The sequence below is a fragment of the Centropristis striata genome, chromosome 22 (assembly GCF_030273125.1).
Source record: "Centropristis striata isolate RG_2023a ecotype Rhode Island chromosome 22, C.striata_1.0, whole genome shotgun sequence".
Taxonomy (NCBI): Eukaryota; Metazoa; Chordata; class Actinopteri; order Perciformes; family Serranidae; genus Centropristis; species Centropristis striata.
The window spans coordinates 17,261,465-17,281,348 of record NC_081538.1 but is presented as its reverse complement, the minus strand read 5'-3'; the positions used below and the strand labels follow the sequence as shown (position 1 = coordinate 17,281,348).

Here is a 19,884-nt window from a genome sequence, read left to right as displayed (position 1 = left end):
GCAGATTATTTTTTTCCTTATCGTCTGTATGGTGTGTTGACACCAAAGATGAAGCATATTTTTCTTTGGCATGGCATGATACATACAAAGTAAATGCAATGGCGAGAATACATGCAAACTTGTGCCAGGCAATATTCTTGCGTGGAAAAATTTGTTCCGCTGCTCTGTCCCTAAAGCATATCAGCAGTGGGATAGTCTTTCCGTACTGATAGTTGGCTTAAATCAAGGAAAAAATTACTGGAGCCATCTGTGGGCAGCCAGAGCTTTATGATAGTACCTCATACTTGTACAGATGGAGGGGGGAAAGGAGATGTATGAAAGGGAAAGTAAGCAAGGAAGTTGGACGTGTTAATTAGACTTCAGACTAAATTTCGAAAATGTGTCTTGTTGACTTGTTACTTCATTCCCACTATCACTCACACTTTACTGTGAACCTGAATCTAGTAGTTCTTCTTTCCTTGGAAAAAGTATGTGGGACCCAGAGAAAGACAACACCACAATACCACGCGTTGTTTCAAAGGTAATTTTTGGGAAGTGAAGAACAGAAGCATCACAGAAACAAAGATGGAGACGAGATGAAAATGTACACTCTGAGGAGAGAAACACTTCCATCTTTAAATTTAAATGGAAATGTTTTCTTGCTCCACCTGAAGCCTCTAACAAACAAACAGCAGGTCAGGAAGCAGCTAATTTATTTCACTACTCTCTGGATACTTTGCACAGTTCATGTTCACCCATTGACATTTAATACACATTCAGGCAGGGGGTGGGGTTAATTTCATAAGATCTGCCCCCGGGACCTGTGCCTTACATTACAAACTCACTGTTGATTGGCCATCCCTCTTAGCATCTCCTCAACCAATCAGGGCCCTGATTACAATCACACTCATCAGATTATAGCCCTTAATTGGGCCACAGAGATTAATAAAGGCAATGCACTGCTTTTTAAACTAGGCTTTCATCTGAAATATTATATAATATTTAAAAAAGAACATTGACAATATTCAATTAATAAGCTATGAGATCAGGATGCCATTTAGGAAAAAATCCTCGTACCAGACGGCGCCATGGAAGGCTCTCCACTACATGAGCTGGCGTCGTTGGCTGAGCGTTGCATCTTCAGTACAAACTGTCCCACCCCACCCCACGCCACCCTGCGCTCCATACAGTAGTTCTCAAGTCACATGATCTATGCAAAATAAAGGGCTCTTGCATTACAATTTCTGATTGGGCAATTCTTTTTCTAACAAAATATGAAAATCTATAGAAAAAAATCTTCATTCAATAAAAGGTAGAGATATCAAAAAAGAAAATGTCGGCTCTCCGTTGTCTGTCAGTGTGGAGGCCAAATTCCAGCTAGAGGAAATTGCACTTGAGCAGCTGAATGGGTCTGTGAGGGCATCGCCGCGCCAGCAGCAGGGCGGGGGTTCATTTCTTGCGGGCGTGTTTGTATTTGTCCACGTAGGCCTTCACCAGGTTGGCCACCTTACTGGAGTTCACCTCACCACTCTTGCTGTGACACACCTGGGGAAAAACACGGTGGAGGTCAAACAAACGGTCACAATTGCGGCAAATATTGAATGCCAGCTGTGGTAAAGCAGCATTCACACCAAATCAGGTAAAAATCCTAGCCCTGCAATTCATGTGAGTGGGATGGTGTGACGCAGCAGGGAAAGTTGAAACAGACTCAACTTTTGGAGAAACACATCACAGAGTCACAGTGCAGCAGCCAAGCAAGTAATTATACTTTTCAATTATAAGTATGGGAACTCGCACACAAAAATCAGAAGTGCTGGTATTAAATACGGATGAGTACTGGCCCATTTTAGGCTCTGACTTGCGCTACATTGGGGCTTTAAAGTTAACAACAAGACATCACACCAATGGGCCATTAAAGTGAAATTATGTGTATAATTTACAAAAAAACGAAAGTTCCGTACAATTTTCAGTTGAACATATTTCAAAAGTTTAGAGCATCATCGCATTTTTTAAATTTACGTTTTAGACAACATCCAAACTTTTTGGGCATAGGGGTTGCATCGTCAGCTGTTAAAAAATGTTATCTTTTTTTAAAAGAACAGTGCTGCTTATTTATTTCCATGTCTTGTGCAGTAATCAACTGGTAACGAAAAGGGGCGGGGTTTAGCAGACACTAACAGTGTCACAAGTGTTTACCTTCTCTACAGCTTTGCGGACGATCTCCTTGTACTCCTCCTTAGTGATTTCCTTCTTTTGGTAATACGGTTTGATGGCTGTCTTCACTTCATTTACAGCTTTCTCTTGGATCTGTTGTTTCTAAAGCACAAAGAGAAAATTGGATTACTGGTGAGAAACTGAACAGCGAAACTAAACACTTCCTTGAAAGGTGGTGACAGGCCGACGGGTACCTTTTCTTTTTTGGAGCTGTCAGCCTGAACCTTGTACTGGCTGGGCTGAGTCGTAGAGGATGGTAGCACCTGGCTGGGTGCTGACTGGCCATGGCTCGCTGCAGCAACAGCAGCTTTGGTTGGTGTGGGAAGAAGACCAGGTTTCCCATAACCCACCATTGAACTGGCCATCTAGGGCAAAGCAGAGAAAGAGAATGAAGATGATGAAAAGGCTAATGGATGAACAGAGAATCCCAACACATCCTCAGCACTCGTCCTGTCTACCTCCCAATAAAGCCATACCTGGGTGGAATAGCCATCGGGCTGAGCTGCTGCTGTCTGGCCGCCTTGATGCATGGGTGGAGGCGGAGGGGGCGGGGGTGGGAGGCCCTGAGCGCCGACAGCTGGGACCTGCAGCAGTGGTACGGCAGGGTGCAGGTGCACGGGGACCGGAGGAGGCATGGCGTACGGTGCTGCGGGCTGCAGGCTGACCGGCAGCGCTCCTCGTGGGCCCTGCATGGGGTAGTGATGGTGGAGAACATTCAGCTGAGGAGGAATCACGTTCATCACAGGCACCGGAGCGTTACCCGGCACTGCCTGGGGAGGAGCCTCGCTTTTAGGGGCATCTGGAGAACAAGAAAATAGAAAATTAAAAACCTGTCAGGAAAAATATGTCATTTGTATTTGTAGCAGATTTAAATTGCTATATAGTTTTGTATGGAAATATAAAATTAATTTATAAATGATGAAAATGTGCATGAGATACTAGATAGAAGGTAGCTCCAACAATCTGTACAATCAATTTACTAGCCTTTTCTCAAAAATATATTTTTTGCAAGTAAATTGTGAGGCTTTGAAATGTAATGAATGACAGGTGCCTGGGGTACCTTTGGTTTGTCTTGTGCATGCTGACAATTGAGGTACTGGTGACAGCTTCAGCACTCTGCTAGCCTCAAATACCCCATTTTCGACCGAAACTATTTTAATCAAGGGTGTACTATCAATAGAAGGCGTTACACAATGTGCAGCGGAAGTAAACAGTAGCAGCAAGATGGCAGATTGCAATAATTACAGGTAAGCTTTTGTTCTGGTATAATATTTACATGCTTGGAACAACTATTTCCAAAGTCCAGAATATGAAATGCCCATTTCGGTTCACACGTCAGGTCAAGGAAAACCTGCCATTTTGCGGTTCCAGCTGGGAACCAACCTTTATCAGAACAAATCTATTTTGGGTGGAAATACTCCGAAATGGTTCAAACCTGCAAACCAAAACTGAACCAGTTCCATGTTGGTGGAAAAGGGGCCAATGAGAATCTCAATCACAAAAACTATGACTACTGCTCTTGTTTCTGATAGAAATTTGGCCGATCTTTGCCATTCATCATCTGCATTCTCTCAAACAGTAGCAGCGGTGTTTTTGGAGTGGGGCTAAATAACTGAAGCCTCACAGTTTGGGGGCCAAACTAAAGGGTTAGAGGGTTCTGACCTGTTGCTGCTGCTGCTGCGGGCTGCTCCTCCTCTTGTCGGTTCCAGCCTCCTGGTCCTCCTCTCTCCCTTTTGGAGTAATAATCCTGAACGTCTGCAGGTAGTGTCCTCCTGACAGCCCAGCTGGATGCTGATGACCAGCCTGACCGGTCGAGCATAGATTCTCCTGAGTCCAAGTCTTTCCGCCCCCGGCCACCACCCCGGTTCTCATTGAAGCGGCTGTATGCGTCATTCCCTGAAATGTTGCCTGTACCTGAGAAGTTGTTTCTGGGCTGCCAGCGGCTGTCTGCAGATTCATCCTGCTGGTTGTAGAAGCTACGGTTGCCGCCGCCCCGCCCTGCGCCCCGGCTGCGTTCAAACCCTCCGCGGCCTCCACGACCCCGTGACTCTCCTCTGTTTCCGCCACTGTTGCGGTCTTCCCAACGTGAGCCAAAGTCCCGGTTCCTGTTGTCCGCATCGCCACGACTCTTTTCTGTAACCCAGTCAGGATTTTCCGACCAGCCCTGGCGTTCAGGGGAACTTTCTGTCGGCACACCGTTTTCTAAGCGCCCAGCGCCTCCTTGGTGCCTCCGGCCCTCCCCTCCTGACCCAGCACCCTGGGCAGACCTCCAGTCGCCCCTACGCTCCTTCCTCTGGGGAGACTGCTCTCTAGAGGCTGGCCGCTCAGGGCTGGGCCCTCGCCTGTATGATCTTGTTCTGGATCGTGATCTAGACCGGGACCGGGACCTGGACCGAGAGCGACTCCTTGATCGCTTTCTCCTTCTCTCTCGACTACGTTCCCTCCTAGAATAGTCCCTCTCACCATCTCGGTCCCTGTCTCTTTCTCTGCTGCGAGCATGGGACGAGCGGCTCGAGGGTGGGCTGCCATCACGTTCTCTAGAGCGTGAGCGCCGGGATGATTCCCGCCTGGATTCCCTCTTAGGTGACCAGGTAGAGGTTGGGGAGTGGAAGCGAGAGCGCCGCTGCTTGCCGTTCTTCCTCTCTTGGCTCCTTTCTCTCTCCGGTTGGTCTTTGTCACTCTCGTCCTTGGTGACTTGGCTTGCAGAAGCAGGAGGTTCTGCAGCAGGTGAGAGAGCACTTTCCTTCGGTTGTTCCAAAATGGGACTGTTGCCATGCTCACTCGTGGGGGAACTGCAGTCCATGGGGACAACTTTAGTATCATCCTTGAATGGACTGTCATCCTTGGTTCCTTCCTCAGCGCTGTCAACTACTGAAGGCTCTTCTGATCCAGGCATTTTTAGATCTGTGTCCTCAGAGGCTTTGGATTCCGGGACACCTGAATTATCCTCCGACTCTCCAGCAGAGGGGGCAGCCGCTTCTGGAGAATTCTCACATGATTCAGCCATGACTTCCTTTGAAGATTCATCATTGTTGGCTTCTTCGGACTCTGCACAAATGTCCATGTCATCGGCCTGCTCATCCTGCTCATCACAGTGTGGAGACTTCATGTTGTCCAGCAGAGCATTCTCAGAGACAGGGGGTGATGGTGAAGTCCTACTCTCAGAGTCTCTTCCTTCAGATGATGCAGGGCTTGGTGGCTCTTCCTCCTCCTTCTTGCTTTGCTCGCCCTCGGAGCATGAACCGGGGCTGTTAGGAGCAGAGTCTGAGGGACAAGACCCGTCCTCCTCCTCTGGTTTTAGGTTATGTTCATTAGATTGTTCCTGAGTCTCGTCACTTTCCTGTCCCACATCATTATTCGAGGGTTCAGCACCACCTAGCTCATCAGCAGAGTTCAAACCGTCCTGGTCTTCATTGAGGCTCCCTTCAGCATCCGACTGCTGCTTCTCTGAGTTGTTCAAGTCCTGTTCCTGATCGGGTTTGTCTTCTTCTTCCTCCTCTTCCTTCTCAATGCTCTCATGTGCATCAGCCTCTTCCTCCTCCTCACTTGCTGCCGGGCTGCTGACAACTTCGGGAGATTTTTTTTTCCTTGGTGCGGCTTTCCGTTTCCCACTGGCTTTTCGGTTTGTTACCTGTTTGCCCTTCCTCTTGGCAGGGGCCTGTGAGGCCCTGGTCGGCTTGGTGGGCTGACCAGTAGATGAGTCGGAGTCTGATGCACTGGACTGCGGCGGTGACGGGTCGGATGCAGGAGGCTCTTCCTGGCTTTTGTTACGTCCAGATCGCCGAGATGGTAGAGACTTGGCCTCTTTGGTGGGAGCTTTGGAGGTTGAAGCTCGACCGCCTCTTTTCTCTCCTCCTTTGGGACATGTGATGGCGCAGACAACACCTTGAAACACTGTGGGAGAGAAACGAGATGAGCAAGACCTGTTAACATTTCCATCAAGTCATCTAGAATGCTTAATTTTCTGTGTTAACCTGCGAGACCCACAGGAGCTGGTATAGTAAGTTAAAAAGCGCCTTAATAACGCTCCAAATTTAACCTAAATTTTGGCAAGGGAGAACCGATCATGGGTATTTTGAAAGTGGTCCCTTGACCTCTGACTTCAATATATGTGAATCAAAATGGGTTCTATAGAAACCCATGAAGCTCTCCATTATAGACATGCCCACTTTTATGCTAATCCCAAGCAGTTTGGGGAAGAAAACATGCAGCTCCAAAGGAAAAAAATGGCATTGCAATTTTCAAAGGAGTCCCTTGACCTCTGACAATTAAGATAGAAGAATGAAAATTGGTTCCCTAAACAGTCTTTAATTGCACAGCATCATGAAACTTTACAACCACAAACTAGAGATTTAGTATTGAGTGGATGGCTTTCCTAGGTATATTGATCGGGTTTCTCAGTAGTTTTCAGAACAGAAACATTCACCGCAGAAATCTGGCTGATACCAAATCATAACATGGATTTTTGTAGTGTTCCTCGATGTCTAGGTGTCTTAATGTGGTATTTTGGATGATATTTATTAGAAATCCTTGTGTGGTCAAAAGTAGCTAAATTTAACACCAATATTAACAATATTTTTAATAAATGGTATCAACCCAAAAACTGCTGCAAAAACTAGTAGTTGAGTATGGGAATGACCATAATTGAATTATTATATTTATAATGTTATATTTCCTTTTTAATTTAATACTTTTAACATTTATCTATGTGCCAAACCAAAACAGAAATGAGACTTGAAAAAGTTTTCAGATGGTGTACACCAGTTGTATGTAGCATCTATTGATCCCCTGGTCCCTTCTTAAAAGACAAAAATGGGTCAGAGGGGTTAAAGTGCTACTGCCAATTATACTCCATGTACACATTGTCACCAAAATATTAATGTTACCCATTACATATTGTATCATATAACAAAGCTTGATTGCATTTAAAAAGTCTAAACTGAGTCCATATAACATTCATATCCAAATAATGCACTTTTATTTATTTACTGCCCTTTATTAATACATGCAAGTAGGTGTCTCAAAAAGTAAAAATCTGCCAGACCAGACTCACCAAAATGACCGGGGCCAAACGGCGAAGTGGAGGTAAAGGGAGATGAAAATGGGCTGTGGTTCCAACCACTGGGATGGAAATTCTGCCTGTAAAACCAAACAAAATACAAACAAAAACAACTGAGCTCAAAGATACCAAGCCATCTGTTACATTTCAGTCAATGACAAGAACAACACACGACTGAATTAGTGGTACCAGTTATATACGCAATCTTAATATGCATGACTATATTTTTCATCTCTTTAGGGCTGCCTGTGTTTCACTGTGAAACTAAAACGTGTGTGGTGGAATACTGGTATACCTCTTTACCCATGGTTAGGGATGGGTATTGTTAGGATTTTATCCCAACTCTTCGGTTCTTCATCAATACTCTAATTGGCTCTTTTTTATTACTAAATACCTGTTATAAATACTATTGAAAAAATAAAATAAAATTCAGAACAGGATTAGAATTATATTTTAAATATTACTACGTTTCTAGAACAGCAACAGTTTGTTTGTGATGAACATTTAGTCTATATTGTGTCTGTTTATTGGTTTAATCAGCCAATATTTATACACGTTTCCCCTAGGTCTTATTGCGGCCTTGTTTGGTTAGACTTCCTTTCAGTGCAGTTTTGTTGACCTCTTTTGAGGGCCCTGTAATTATTTTCATTGAGTTGCCTTTGGTAATTTGCTTTTGTTGAATCTTTTTGGGGAAAATAAACCCAACTATTGAACCTTAGACTCGTGTTCCCTTATGCATGGACTGCTTGCTCCATGATCCCCAACTCTGTGCCAAAGACCAAAGTCATGTCTGGATGGATATTATTACAATGTGGGGAAAACTACAAAAATATCTCCAAAATTTGGATTTATAATGCTTAATGACTTAATTCCCGGCCCCGGATAAGCGGAAGAAAATGGATGGATGGATGGATGGATGGAATGACTTAATTCGTAGTAATGTGAATGTCTGTCCCTCTCAAATGTCACAAAGTTCCATGACCTGTGAAACTTCCAACAGTACAGCCTTGATTTCTTTGACACACATTGTCCTGACAGGGCAAGCTACAGCTAATTTCTCTCACTGAACAAGAGAAGGACAGAGAGAGGGATATAAGAGGGAAAGAAAGAAAAGGTGTTCCAGCTGTTCAATATTTAACAATAGGCTACTTTAAATAATCCCTTTAGTTGAATGTGAAAACTGGCAATAATTATAATTAAAATATTCTTGAGTTGTACTTTCTTTATCTGATTTGAAAGTAAATTGTTGACAACATACAGTCATTAGTTGTCTTTACATTAAAGTTGAATGGAATTTTGAAGAAAAAAAAACAAAAAACACCTCAATCGTAAAAACTTTAATGCGCATTTATGAAATGCGCATTAAATGCGAAATTCCATCAAGCTTTTCTCGTGTATATTTTCAAAATGTACATCGAAAATTGTTTGTTATTTTTTTGTATTTTTCATGCTTTTATTGAAAGTGACAGATAGAAAGGGGGTGACAGAGGGGAGGGCATGCGGCAAAGGGAGCACAGGCCGGATTCGAACCCGGCTCCGCCACAGCAAGGACCCGGCCTTAATGGTAAGCGCTCTACCAGTGTGAGCCACCGGGACGCCCCTTCAAAACGTACATCGAAAATTGTTGATAGAAACACAGTTACTATGCTACTTCAATATATATGGCACTGAATCATGGCGCAAGTTTAATATCATGATGTTCCAAATGTAACTGATTACTCTTATATATAAAATATATCTATTGTATGGGTCTCTCTGTGCCCTCTTTTAGCTCCACTTCGATTAAAGATTGATTAAAGAAAATGTGCGTCAAACTTGGCCTTGGAAGAGTCACTCCCAGCAACAACTGTGACAAACAAAGCAACAAAGTGTTCAGCTGTGATGTCACTACCTTGAGGCGCCGTCAGCAGGGATGGGAGCAGCAGGAGAAAGCCAGGGACAGTCTTGTGCCTGGGCCTTGCACGGTTTTAATCCGGTGTCGTATGGTATGTCCTCTGCCACCCACACAGGATCTGCACTGCAGGAGGATTCACACAAGAAAATTGTCATTAAGGAGCACTTTCTTTTGCCTTGTTCTCCAGCAGGGGGGCGTCTAACAACGCACTGTCCTCCTGACCCATTGCCCTTTCTGTAAACTAGGCGACTGGAACTCTCTTAGGTAAGCCAAAATGCAGGAAACTAGCAAGCCTTGCAACTAGTAACAAATTATCACCACATCCAAGCATCTAATTAGATTTTAATTGCTGTGGTAACCACAGGACGAATTTCCAGTGTACCACTGTATTTGTCATAATACAGATTACAACCCTGATGATAAAAATGTTGGAACGCTGTCTAAAACAGAAATAAAACAGAATGCAATCAGTTGCCAATCATTTTTGACATACATTCAATTGAAAACTGAACCAAGATCATATGGATTTTGTATATATGCTTATTCTGAATTTGATGCCAGCTACACATTCATGAAAAATGTTGAGACAGAGGCAATAAAAGCCTGGGAGTGTTCCACAACTTTATTAAACAGGTAAAAGTGTTAATAAGTAACAGATGACAGTATTGAGACTGTCAGACTCAGGTGAGAGGCGTATTTCTGATGATATGTCACATATTCTATGCAATGTCATCTCCGCCAGTTCACATTGATCCCGCTTCTAACAGTCTCACTTATTTTACGCCTCTATTACTACCTCCACAGGTGCTACAGAGTCAGAATCACTTGATCCTCCCATCACGCCTCTGGAGCGTATTAACTGCAGGTGAAATGTTACAGAGGCGTAAATATGGCAGCATGAAATGGCAGTCTGAAAGACCCTGAGTTGTTCCCAAGCAAGGATTGGATGACGTAACTCAAACATCTACACTCACCAGCCACTTGGCCCTGTTCAACTGCTTGTTAACATAAATATCTACTCAGCCAATCACATGGTAGCAACTTAATGCATCAGAATGGGGAAGAAATGTGATTTAAGTGACTTTGAAAGTGGCACGGTTGTTTGTCTGAGTATTTCACAAGCCCCTTTCATAGTGCTGTTTCACATTTATGGCGCATCTGCACTATGAACGCATCAGAAGCGGGATGCCAGGATCAAGTGATCCCACTAATTTCCGCCTCCCGAGGTAGTCACAGAGGCGGAACCGATATGAACGGATCATCCCGGCAAGCTGGAATGTGCGATGTCGCACACCTCCCAGTCATCAAATCAGCACCAACTAATAATATTATAGATAATATATTTGAGGGACCGCTCTATGAAAGAGGTTACAAACAACTGGTCTACTGGAATTTTCTCTAGGGTTTACAGAGAATGTTCTAAAAAAGAGGAAATATCCAGTGAGCGTTGATGCCTGAGGTGGCATCAATTAATGCCGTTATTGCTGCTACCTGCCCCACTGAAGTTTTTAAAATTGCAACAAGTCCCTTTAAATAATTACCAGAGGTCAGAGGAGAATGGCCAGACTGGTTCAACAGTAGCTAAAATAACCACTCACTACAACCAAGGTCTGCAGAAGACTATCTCGAAAAGCACAACCTGGAAGCAGATGAATACCACATCGCCACTTTATTAGGTACACCTGGCCGGTGAGTGTATGTTTATACATTAATGCTGAAAGGAACAAAAAGGTTTTGGAGCAACGTATGCTGCCATCCAGACAATGTCTTTCCAGTAACGTCCCTGTTTATTTCAGTGAGACAACTCCAAAACACATTCTGCTGCAACAACATGACTTCAAAGGAAAAGAGTGCAGGTACTAGACCTGTCTCCCACTGAAAATGTGTCGAGCGTGATGAAGCGCTAAATACAACAGCAAAGACCCAGACTGTTGAGCAACTGAAATCATACATTAAGCAAGAATGGGAAGAAGAAGAATTTCAACAACGAGTGTCCTTATTTCCTAAACGCTTACTGTGTGTTTTTAAAAGAAAAACCTAAAACACACCCCTGTACCAACTTTTTGAGAAAACGTTGCAGGCATCAAATTCAGAATGAGAATATTGCATATTAGAATACATTTAATCAGGTTGAACATTAAATATCTTGTGTTTCTAGCTTTTAGTTCAAAATGTGTCAAAAAGGATGAGCACACGTTTTTTAATTAACATTTTAGACAGCGTCACAACTTTTTGGGGATCTGGTTTGTAACATAATAAATCATTATAGAGGGAAGTGTGACTTACATGTCCTGAGTGGATGTTGTTAATGAGACACAGGGAGACGGTGACCAAGTACAGCACTCTGTTCCTCTCACCTGGAGAAAACACATCAAACACTGATGAGACCAAACACTGAAGAACATTACTTTAACATTACACCAGACAATGAAACATGATTATGGGGCAAAAAAGAAGAACTAATGGAAAGCACCTTTTTTCTGCTCAGTGAGGAGGGGTCGTCGTCGTTACCTGGAAAAAAAAAAAGACATTTACACACTGTTGGACTTTGTTAACAAAATGTGAGTGGGTCACACATATTTCTGTAGGAAGAGGGGCGTTTCCATACATTTCCTCACAAGTCCTTTTGTTTTGGCGTCCACTATCCTCTCCACCTTTTGTCGTCTCTGTCTTCTTGTAGGCTTATTTCTGGAAAAAAAACAATTGTTCTCAAGTTCTACAATTCTACAGATATTAACAATTACACACAATGACTTCTCCCTGATTAATGATTAAGTAGATGTCATTAAGTATTTCCTCCAATCTCTGTAAAGACCTTTGAGATTGGCTAAAGTGCTAACCTTATTATCCTACATAAAAAACATCTGCCTCACACTCACTTGAGACACATCTTTTGTTCAGGGTTTCTACAGCAGCAACTCTCAGCTTCAGGTTGAGTCACTCTTTTCCTCACAGGAACCTTAAGACAGAAATGGAGGAAGAAAAAGTTTTTTTCCCCAACTTTTTATTGATTTTCCTCAAATTGAACATAAAACATATCAGACACTACAGACACCATACACATTTACAAGTACACGTTTACATAAAAATGTAATTTAAGTTGTATTAACTTAAGTATCTCAAAATGAAATGTAGACAGATGTAGGAGATTCATTTAAAAAAAAAGATTATATACACACACATATATATATATATATATATACATATATATGTGTGTGTGTGTGTGTGTGTGTGTGTGTGTGTGTGTGTGTGTGTGTGTGTGTGTACCCAAACATGTATATACTCTTCAAAAGTAAAATAAATAAATAAATAAATGAATAAATAAACAAACAGCGACAGGAATAAAACTAAATAAGTTCTTTCCTTCTATTAAGAGCACTTCTATAACTTGCCCTCAGACTTTGTTTCCTGATTTTTCAGTAATGTATACAAATGTTGACTGGTAGTTGTGGCTTGCAAGCAGAGGACAGAGTGTATTATACTGCATCAAAATCGCATCAAGAATTCTGTGTACCCCAAGCAGCTCCTGTCACATTTAACTCACTGTGACCTATATATTTTCTCTGCAGTATACAAGTCCAGCACCTCTATGGAAACATTACAATCATGGCTAAACACAGGGGTAATATTTAAATGTCTTTTGGGCAGTCTAACACACGTATAAAGCTATAAATCACTTACACGGCTAAAAATGCAGGTTGAATTTATTTGCCAATTTATTTTTGCAAAAATTGTTACCAAGTGTACAAAGTGTTACCAATATTGGAAAAAATTGGGTTCCACATGCTATAAATACTGAATTTACATTTTTTCAGCCTCTCTTGTCCTCTTCTCTCTGCTCTGTGTAAACAGCCTGTAGTCAATTCGAAGTTTCACTGAATTTTGTTCCCAACTGCTGTTCTCAGCTTCCCAGCTGAGCTTTAATGATATTTTCTGGTTCTTGAAAGTGCTAACCAGTGCTTATTTGGGCATGTGATTCTCATGTGATTTTGACGAATTATTGCTATTTTATGTAGTTATCTTTCCTGACAGAAGCGTTCGTTGCACGTGATTCATTCCAGGACTGACAGAAATGTGGAAGTCCAACATTAATTTCTTTATTTCAGTTTCTGGCTATGGTAAATTGCGTCATTTTGAAGTCTTTAAGTTTTAAGAAAACATTTTTTTTACTTTTTAGAGAATAACTTTTAAAATGGTTGAGCGGTTCATAGGGATAAATTTACATTTGCACGCATGGTTTTATGCCGTTGGAAGTGCTAAATAATCCTCTTGCAAATAATGTTTAACCGTCTGAGGCCCAAGCTGTTTTTAGAGCGATTTATGCTCTTTTCATATTTTACTCACTGTGGCCTTGTATTTCACTGCAATATAAAAGTCCTGCAGCTCCATGGAATCAGCACAATCGTGGCTAGAAGTGTGAATAACTCAAAAATGTCTTTTGTGCAGAATAACACAGCTATGAATGAAATATAAAAAATGAAAAAGGTAAGTGAAATTTCTCTGATATTTTCTTTTCTTACAACAAAATAAAATGGATGTTATATACACAACATGTTTCCAAATGTCCACAAGTGTCATGAACATTGGGGGAAAAAGGTTGGTGTCCCCATGCTATAAATAAACTAACACATTTTTACAACCTCTCCTGTCCTGTCCTCTCATCTCTGCGTAAACAGCCAGCTGTCCTGTCTGATTATCAGTGAATACTTGTCATGTGACCGTTTAGGACAAATGTATGGATTATTTTTTGAAACGTTTAAATGGAGACATGTAGAAAAAAATGATTTTGACAAAAACATTACAAATTTAAGCTTAGTTTTGGTTGATTTACTAACAATTATGCCTGTTTTTAACAGTTTCTTTCAAAGATAAACTATGTATTTTCTGCAATAGTTTTAAGAAAAAATATGTTTCAATCCCAGCGAGGTTCAGAGGGTTGAAATGTAGTGTTTCGATTGGCTTCATGAAAAGCTACATATACAGAGATGGATGACAAATAGCAATCAGACAGGCATACGCCCAGACATGAGTGCCTAATTGAATACAATTTCTCCCCTTAACACAGGAGGCAATTTCAGATTCACTTTAACAAAAGTAAAGTTTATACGAGTTTACAGTACTGAATTACCAAATGACAAAGGCAGCCATGGCCAGCTATGACAGTGTAAACAATGGTAGAAAGCAGACTGACCTGCACACAGCTGCGATTCCCGTCCCATCTGTAAACATTAGTGAATGGTCTTCTGTCCACCGGGCAGGAAGGAGCCATCTGCAACTTTAAAGCAAATTAAAATAAGATAAAATAAAATAAAATATGAACACAAGACACAATATAGATTATGCTCTCAAGTAGGGATTCACAATCAAATTTTAATCGTGATAACGATTTTGGCCGCCATGATTAAATTAACCTGATTGTCGGCGATATTTCCATTTAAAATGCGGCCCTCGTGCATATCTAATCAAGCACTTTCTACACCAGTAGTCCACCAACCACCAGGGGGCGGGGCCGTTTTTCTCCCCTGAAAAAAGGCTGGTTGCCGATTGGATAGAACGCTAAGCAGGATATGACGTGCTACTAGACGGCACAACAACACGCACCATTTGTAAAAGCCGGCAAAGCAGTGTTGCCAACCTAGCAACTTTGTTGCTATACTTAGCCCCTTAGCAACTATTTTTCAAAAAAGCGACTGGCGACAAATCCAGCTACTTTTTCTGGTGTTATTGGAGACTTTTGAAGACTCGTTCTTACTCTTCTTAACGAGCCGCGGGGGTCGGCAGCTCGTTAAGAAGAGTAAGAACGAGTCGAAGCGGCACAGTCCTCCTGCAGCAGTCTTTCCCAGCTGCAGAACCGGAGGGGATGTTAACCCCTAAGCGTTCAGTCTGCAACTAGCTAATAGGCTAACAGAACACTGCAGGAGGTGTTCACTTAGCGATCTCTGTTTGTTTACAACAAGCACCAGACACTCTGTGCACACACTAAAATCTGTTCCTATTGTTTGTTTAAAAGTAATACAATAAAAATACAGTTGTAGGGATGTTTTCCCTAACATGATGAATAACCGTGATTAATAATTGTGATTACAATATTGATCAAAATAATCGTGATTATCATTTTGGCCAAAATCATGCAGCCCTACTCTCAAGTTCAAATTGGATCCAAACTCTTTCACAACTATATCCTAAAAAAACATAAAGTAGCAGCATTGAGCTTCACCTCGGCCCATGTGAGGAGACACCTGAGGCAGAAGACGTGGCAGCAGCTGTCGGGCATGGCGAGCTCGCCGCCACCCAAGACGCCCAGGCAGATAGGACATCTCTCCGCCTCCTCCGCATCCGTCCCTTCAGGGGGGCCCTGGCCGCCTAGACACGCACACACACAAGTTTGAAAAATGAGTTACGAATTAGATCTGATGGATGTGTTTTCAATGTTAGGATGCTGAGATATACTATGACTGAAGGGTCGTACTGCTCTTGCATCATACATCTGTACATTTGTCCAAACATCATTGTGTTGTGTAAAGTCTCACCACTTCCAGCTCCAGTCATGTCCGCCCCTGGCTGTCCTGATCACCACTACGACACAGAGGGGACAAAATGAAGATGAACATAAAGGAGAGGGGTACAGCTGATTACATAAACAATATTATATAGTTTGCTTGTTACACTTTAATCTATAACAGCACCAAGACGCGGTAGAAATTACAGCAAAGAAAAAGATTTAAAACTTATTAGAGTGATGTGTTTCCATTTCCAAGAGGGTTGTTGGTTGGCAATGTTAACATTATATACACTATTTACTGGGTTTTACTGCAGAATGTTGATATTCCATTTTAGATGAGGTGAGGTTGTAACACATCTAATTCCATTACTGAGTCACAAAATTAAATGTGTCACTGAGAAAATGAAAGTAAAGACTGAAGGGATGCTGTTTTTTCCCCTCTGCTTATTAGAATGCAACGTCGACAGTTTTAAGCTGAGCCAACCAGAGAATATTTGCTTTGAAGATATCAGTGATGCTGGTTTTGCTCTCATTGTTGTCTGTGTAGTGATTTGATGTGATGAAGCCCTGCTGAGATGTATGTGTAGTGAGCACTGCAGCAAATCCATTGAAAAAATAGCCTTTTTAACACTACATTAATTAGGAATGTAGTTAACACACCAGTCAATCATTTTGTATTATTGAAAACTCAACTCCTGGCATTCCACTGTTTTGGAAGAAGAAAACAACTAGAGTAACAGGGAAAGTAACTCTCAAAGTATTTCTCCCAATGTAAAGAACGGTTCTTGTGGGTTTCAAAAAGGATGTAATTAAGTTGATAAATATTGGGAAAAGTAGGCCAGCTGTTAAATATTTAAGAAAACTTTTAAAAGTGTTAAATGTTTATTTTAATCATATGTCATGTGTCCGTTGAGAAGAGGGGTGAATACCAGGGTAGAACTAAATTTATACTTTAACTGGTGCTCTTTGATGAATTATACATTAGCAGGACTCTGCTGATACAGACACCAGCTCAGAACTGAACTCTACAGCTGACGAGGGGTTCATTATCTTCTTTTCAGCTTCATTTGTTGACTCCATCCTTCTGGTTAGGACAATTAAATCTGGGGACCCGCAGTGTGTTTTTTGACCACCCACTCCCACCGACAGCAAAGTAAAAACAGCCTGCTCCAACAACATCCCGGTCCATGCAGTCCTCTAAAGCAGAGCTATGCACACTAACACAACTCATGGAAAATAGCCTACAACACTTATTGAAACATTATTTTTGCAATACCTTTTTAGTGTTGGTATACCATGGCTTGTTGATGGCAGATATTGTAAGTGGGTTGTGGGGTTCACAGGGATAAACTGACATTTGCAGGCAAGTTTTTCAGTTGTTTAATGTGCTAAATAGTGTTCTTGCAAATAATGTTTAACCTTCAGAACCCCAAGGTGTTTCAAGGCATTGTTTGCTCTTTATAACAATTTCCTCACTGTGGCCTTGAATGGCCAGACTGGTTCGAGCTGATAGAAGGACATTAACCCAAATAATGACTTGTTACAACCAAGGTATGCAGAAGAGCATCTCTGAATGCACAACAAATTGAACCTCACTGGGTGCCAAATGTGTCTCACTTTCTGCTGAGACATCCAGAAGGTGCAGTCAGAATTTGGCTTAAATGAAATTAAAGCATCGACCGATCCTGCCTTGTTTCAAGAGCTCAGGCTGGTGATGGTGGTGTAATGACATGAACGATATTTTCTTGGCAGACTTGGAGTCCTTAGTACTAATTGACCATCACTTAAATGCCAAAGCCTATCTGAGTATTGTTGCTGTCCATGTCCATCCCTGAATGTCCTCAGTGTATCTTTCTTCTAACGGCTACCTCCAGCAGGAGAACACACCATGTCACAAAGCTCAAATCCTCTCAAACTGGTTTCCTGAACATGACAATGACTTCACTGTACTGTTACGGGACGGCTGTGGCTCAGTTGGTAGAGTGGTCACCTACTGAACGGATGACTGGTGGTTTGATCCCCAACCATGGCAGCCTACATGTCAAAGTGTCCTTGAGCAAGAACCCAAAATTGCTCCCGATGCTGCGTTCATCAGTCTGTGAATAAATTCCTAATGGTGGTAGGTGGCGCCATGTAGGGTAGCACCGCCACCAGCACAAATGTGTGTGTGAATGAGCGCAGTCTGTAGTGTAAATCGCTTTGAGTGGTCGCAAAGCGACTAGAAAAGCGCTATATAAGTGCAGGTCCATTTACCATTTACAGTCATCAGATCTCAATCCAACAGAGCACCTTTGGGAAGTGGTGGAACAGGAGATTTTTATCAAGTATGTCCAGCTGACGAATCTGCCAACATGTCAATATGGACCAAAATCTCTGAGGAATATTTCCAGGACCTTGTTGAATCTACGCCAAAAAGAATTAAGACAGTTCTGGAAGCAGAAGGGGGTCCAACCAGTCTAATCCAAGGTGTACCTAATAAAGTATCCATTGAGTGAATATCGATGGATATAATGGAAAATTAAGATGATGTTATTGATTGTAGCTCTTACTTTGACATTTTAAACCTTGATACTGTGACTCATCTTTGTTTGGCAACAGTGAAAAACAATCACAACCTAAAATGAGGGATGCAACTAACGAGTATTTTCATTATCGAGGAATCTGTTGATTATTTAAGCGATTAATCGATTAGTTGTTTGGTCAATAAAATGTTGAAAATATCAATCAGTGTTTCCCAAACCACAAGATGATGTCCTCAAATCTCTTGTTTTGTCCACAAACCAAAGAGATATTCAGTTTATATTCATAAAGGAACAAAGAAAGCTGAAAGATTCATATTGAAGAATCTGAAATCAGAGAATTTGGACTTATTGTCTTTAAAAAACTGCTCAAACCAATTATTCTATTATCAAAATAGTTGACAATTAATTTAATAACTGATTATTGTTCGATTAATCGAATCGCAGCTCTACCTAAAACCAATACAGACTGTGACTGACTAGATTTACGACCAGGTGTCTGTGATCCTGTCTTGGTGATCATTTAAGTTGTGTTTTTCAGGTTCATGATCAAAACATTATTTTTTACCTTCAGAATCATTGTAAACAAACCTAAATAAAGTAGACCACCAGACTTCTGTTAGCTAGCTGACAGTGAGCACGAAGCTGGTGCCTGAGGTTTAAACTGGGAACGAAACCTGATCCAGTCCTACTTTCACCACTTTCATTATGGCGATCTTGCAATGTGTCTAAAGCGAAACCCATGTAACAGACTCTGGCTAGAGCTTTGGCGGCGATGGGAGGTTTTTTTTTTAATTTCAAAACACTTCAAATAAACCAACTCAACACAGGCCATTAGTCAGTCGTCTTGTGCTCTGTCATTTAAATTAGCCCATTTAACACCAAGCCCGAGAGCCTCGTCCAAGCTAAATGTCAAATTAAACCATAAAATGGGTGATTTATGTGACTAGATATGAGTTGAGTTAGTGAGCAGATACTTGTGAAGCTTGCTGCTGTTGTGTGCCACACGGCCTGGCTCCTACACACACACACACACACACACACACACATGTAGCACCAAGTTGATCAACCAGTGCCAACACGACGATGACAACATGATTGTTGTGGGTTAGCTAGACAGCTAAGGCTAGCTACAAACACAGCTACCTAAGGGCTAGCTGGCTGTTGTTAGCACGGCAGCAAACACGGCTAAATAGTTTCTAATATTAGCCACGATGATTGCACTGAAGGTCACAAGTTAGCAGGCTAGCTGGCTAGCTGAGAGCTATCTAGCTGCTTTGAACAACAGCACCTGCTTACGTCGCTTTTAGCCTGTTAGCAGTTAGCTCCCGTTAGCTAGCGGCTAGTGTCGCTACTCACCGTGAAGCGCTGCTGCTGCTGGTTTACACCGACTAGACTGGTTTTAGCGTCCAAACTCCTGCTATGAAATGCTGACGAATCGCACTCTCCGGGAACTGTTGGAGCTAAAAAACGGAGCGCAGCTTTCAGAAAGTCTCAGCCACATGTCTCGCAGTCTGGCTGGGAGCTGGTGGAGATGGCGCCCCCTAGCGGAGCCGCCGGGCGGTACAGCAGAGAGGATTTATTCCTCTGGAGGTATTTACAGTCAGAGACATACAGCAACAGGTGGAGAGCAGCAAACACCTGTTTTCACCACCCACTACATGTATGGACATGACTGACCTGCTTTGCTTGTTGCCCCCTGTATTTGCTGGTTTGT

At 42.1% G+C, this 19,884-nt stretch overlaps 1 protein-coding gene across 2 annotated transcripts; it reads right to left on the bottom strand.

Moving 5' to 3' along the window:
- Window positions 1-675: 675 nt before the first annotated feature.
- scaf11 (SR-related CTD-associated factor 11) lies at window positions 676-19,692 on the bottom strand. 2 transcript variants are annotated; one of them, XM_059326232.1, is made up of 15 exons: window positions 19,527-19,692; window positions 15,677-15,722; window positions 15,364-15,509; window positions 14,338-14,421; window positions 12,026-12,105; window positions 11,755-11,834; window positions 11,620-11,657; window positions 11,433-11,503; window positions 9,144-9,269; window positions 7,247-7,332; window positions 3,856-6,087; window positions 2,670-2,992; window positions 2,388-2,558; window positions 2,176-2,295; window positions 676-1,524 (listed from the first exon to the last, which is right to left on the bottom strand). In XM_059326232.1, the coding sequence occupies exons 2-15, from the start codon at window positions 15,693-15,695 to the stop codon at window positions 1,429-1,431; spliced, it is 3,672 nt and encodes a 1,223-aa protein (XP_059182215.1). In that variant the 5' UTR covers window positions 15,696-15,722; window positions 19,527-19,692; the 3' UTR covers window positions 676-1,428. The 2 variants fall into 2 exon arrangements, with proteins under 2 accessions (XP_059182215.1, XP_059182216.1); XM_059326233.1 differs by having other exon boundaries at window positions 14,338-14,415.
- Between the last annotated feature and the right edge of the window lie 192 nt (window positions 19,693-19,884).

What these genes read in the sequence shown, in the direction of transcription:
- scaf11 (XM_059326232.1), bottom strand. An exon ending in GGAATCGCAGCTGTGTGCAG is followed by an intron (nt 12,106 to 14,337) that starts GTCAGTCTGCTT and finishes TTCTGTCTTAAG; the next exon opens with GTTCCTGTGAGGAAAAGAGT. An exon ending in CCTGCTGACGGCGCCTCAAG is followed by an intron (nt 7,333 to 9,143) that starts GTAGTGACATCA and finishes TTGGTTTTACAG; the next exon opens with GCAGAATTTCCATCCCAGTG.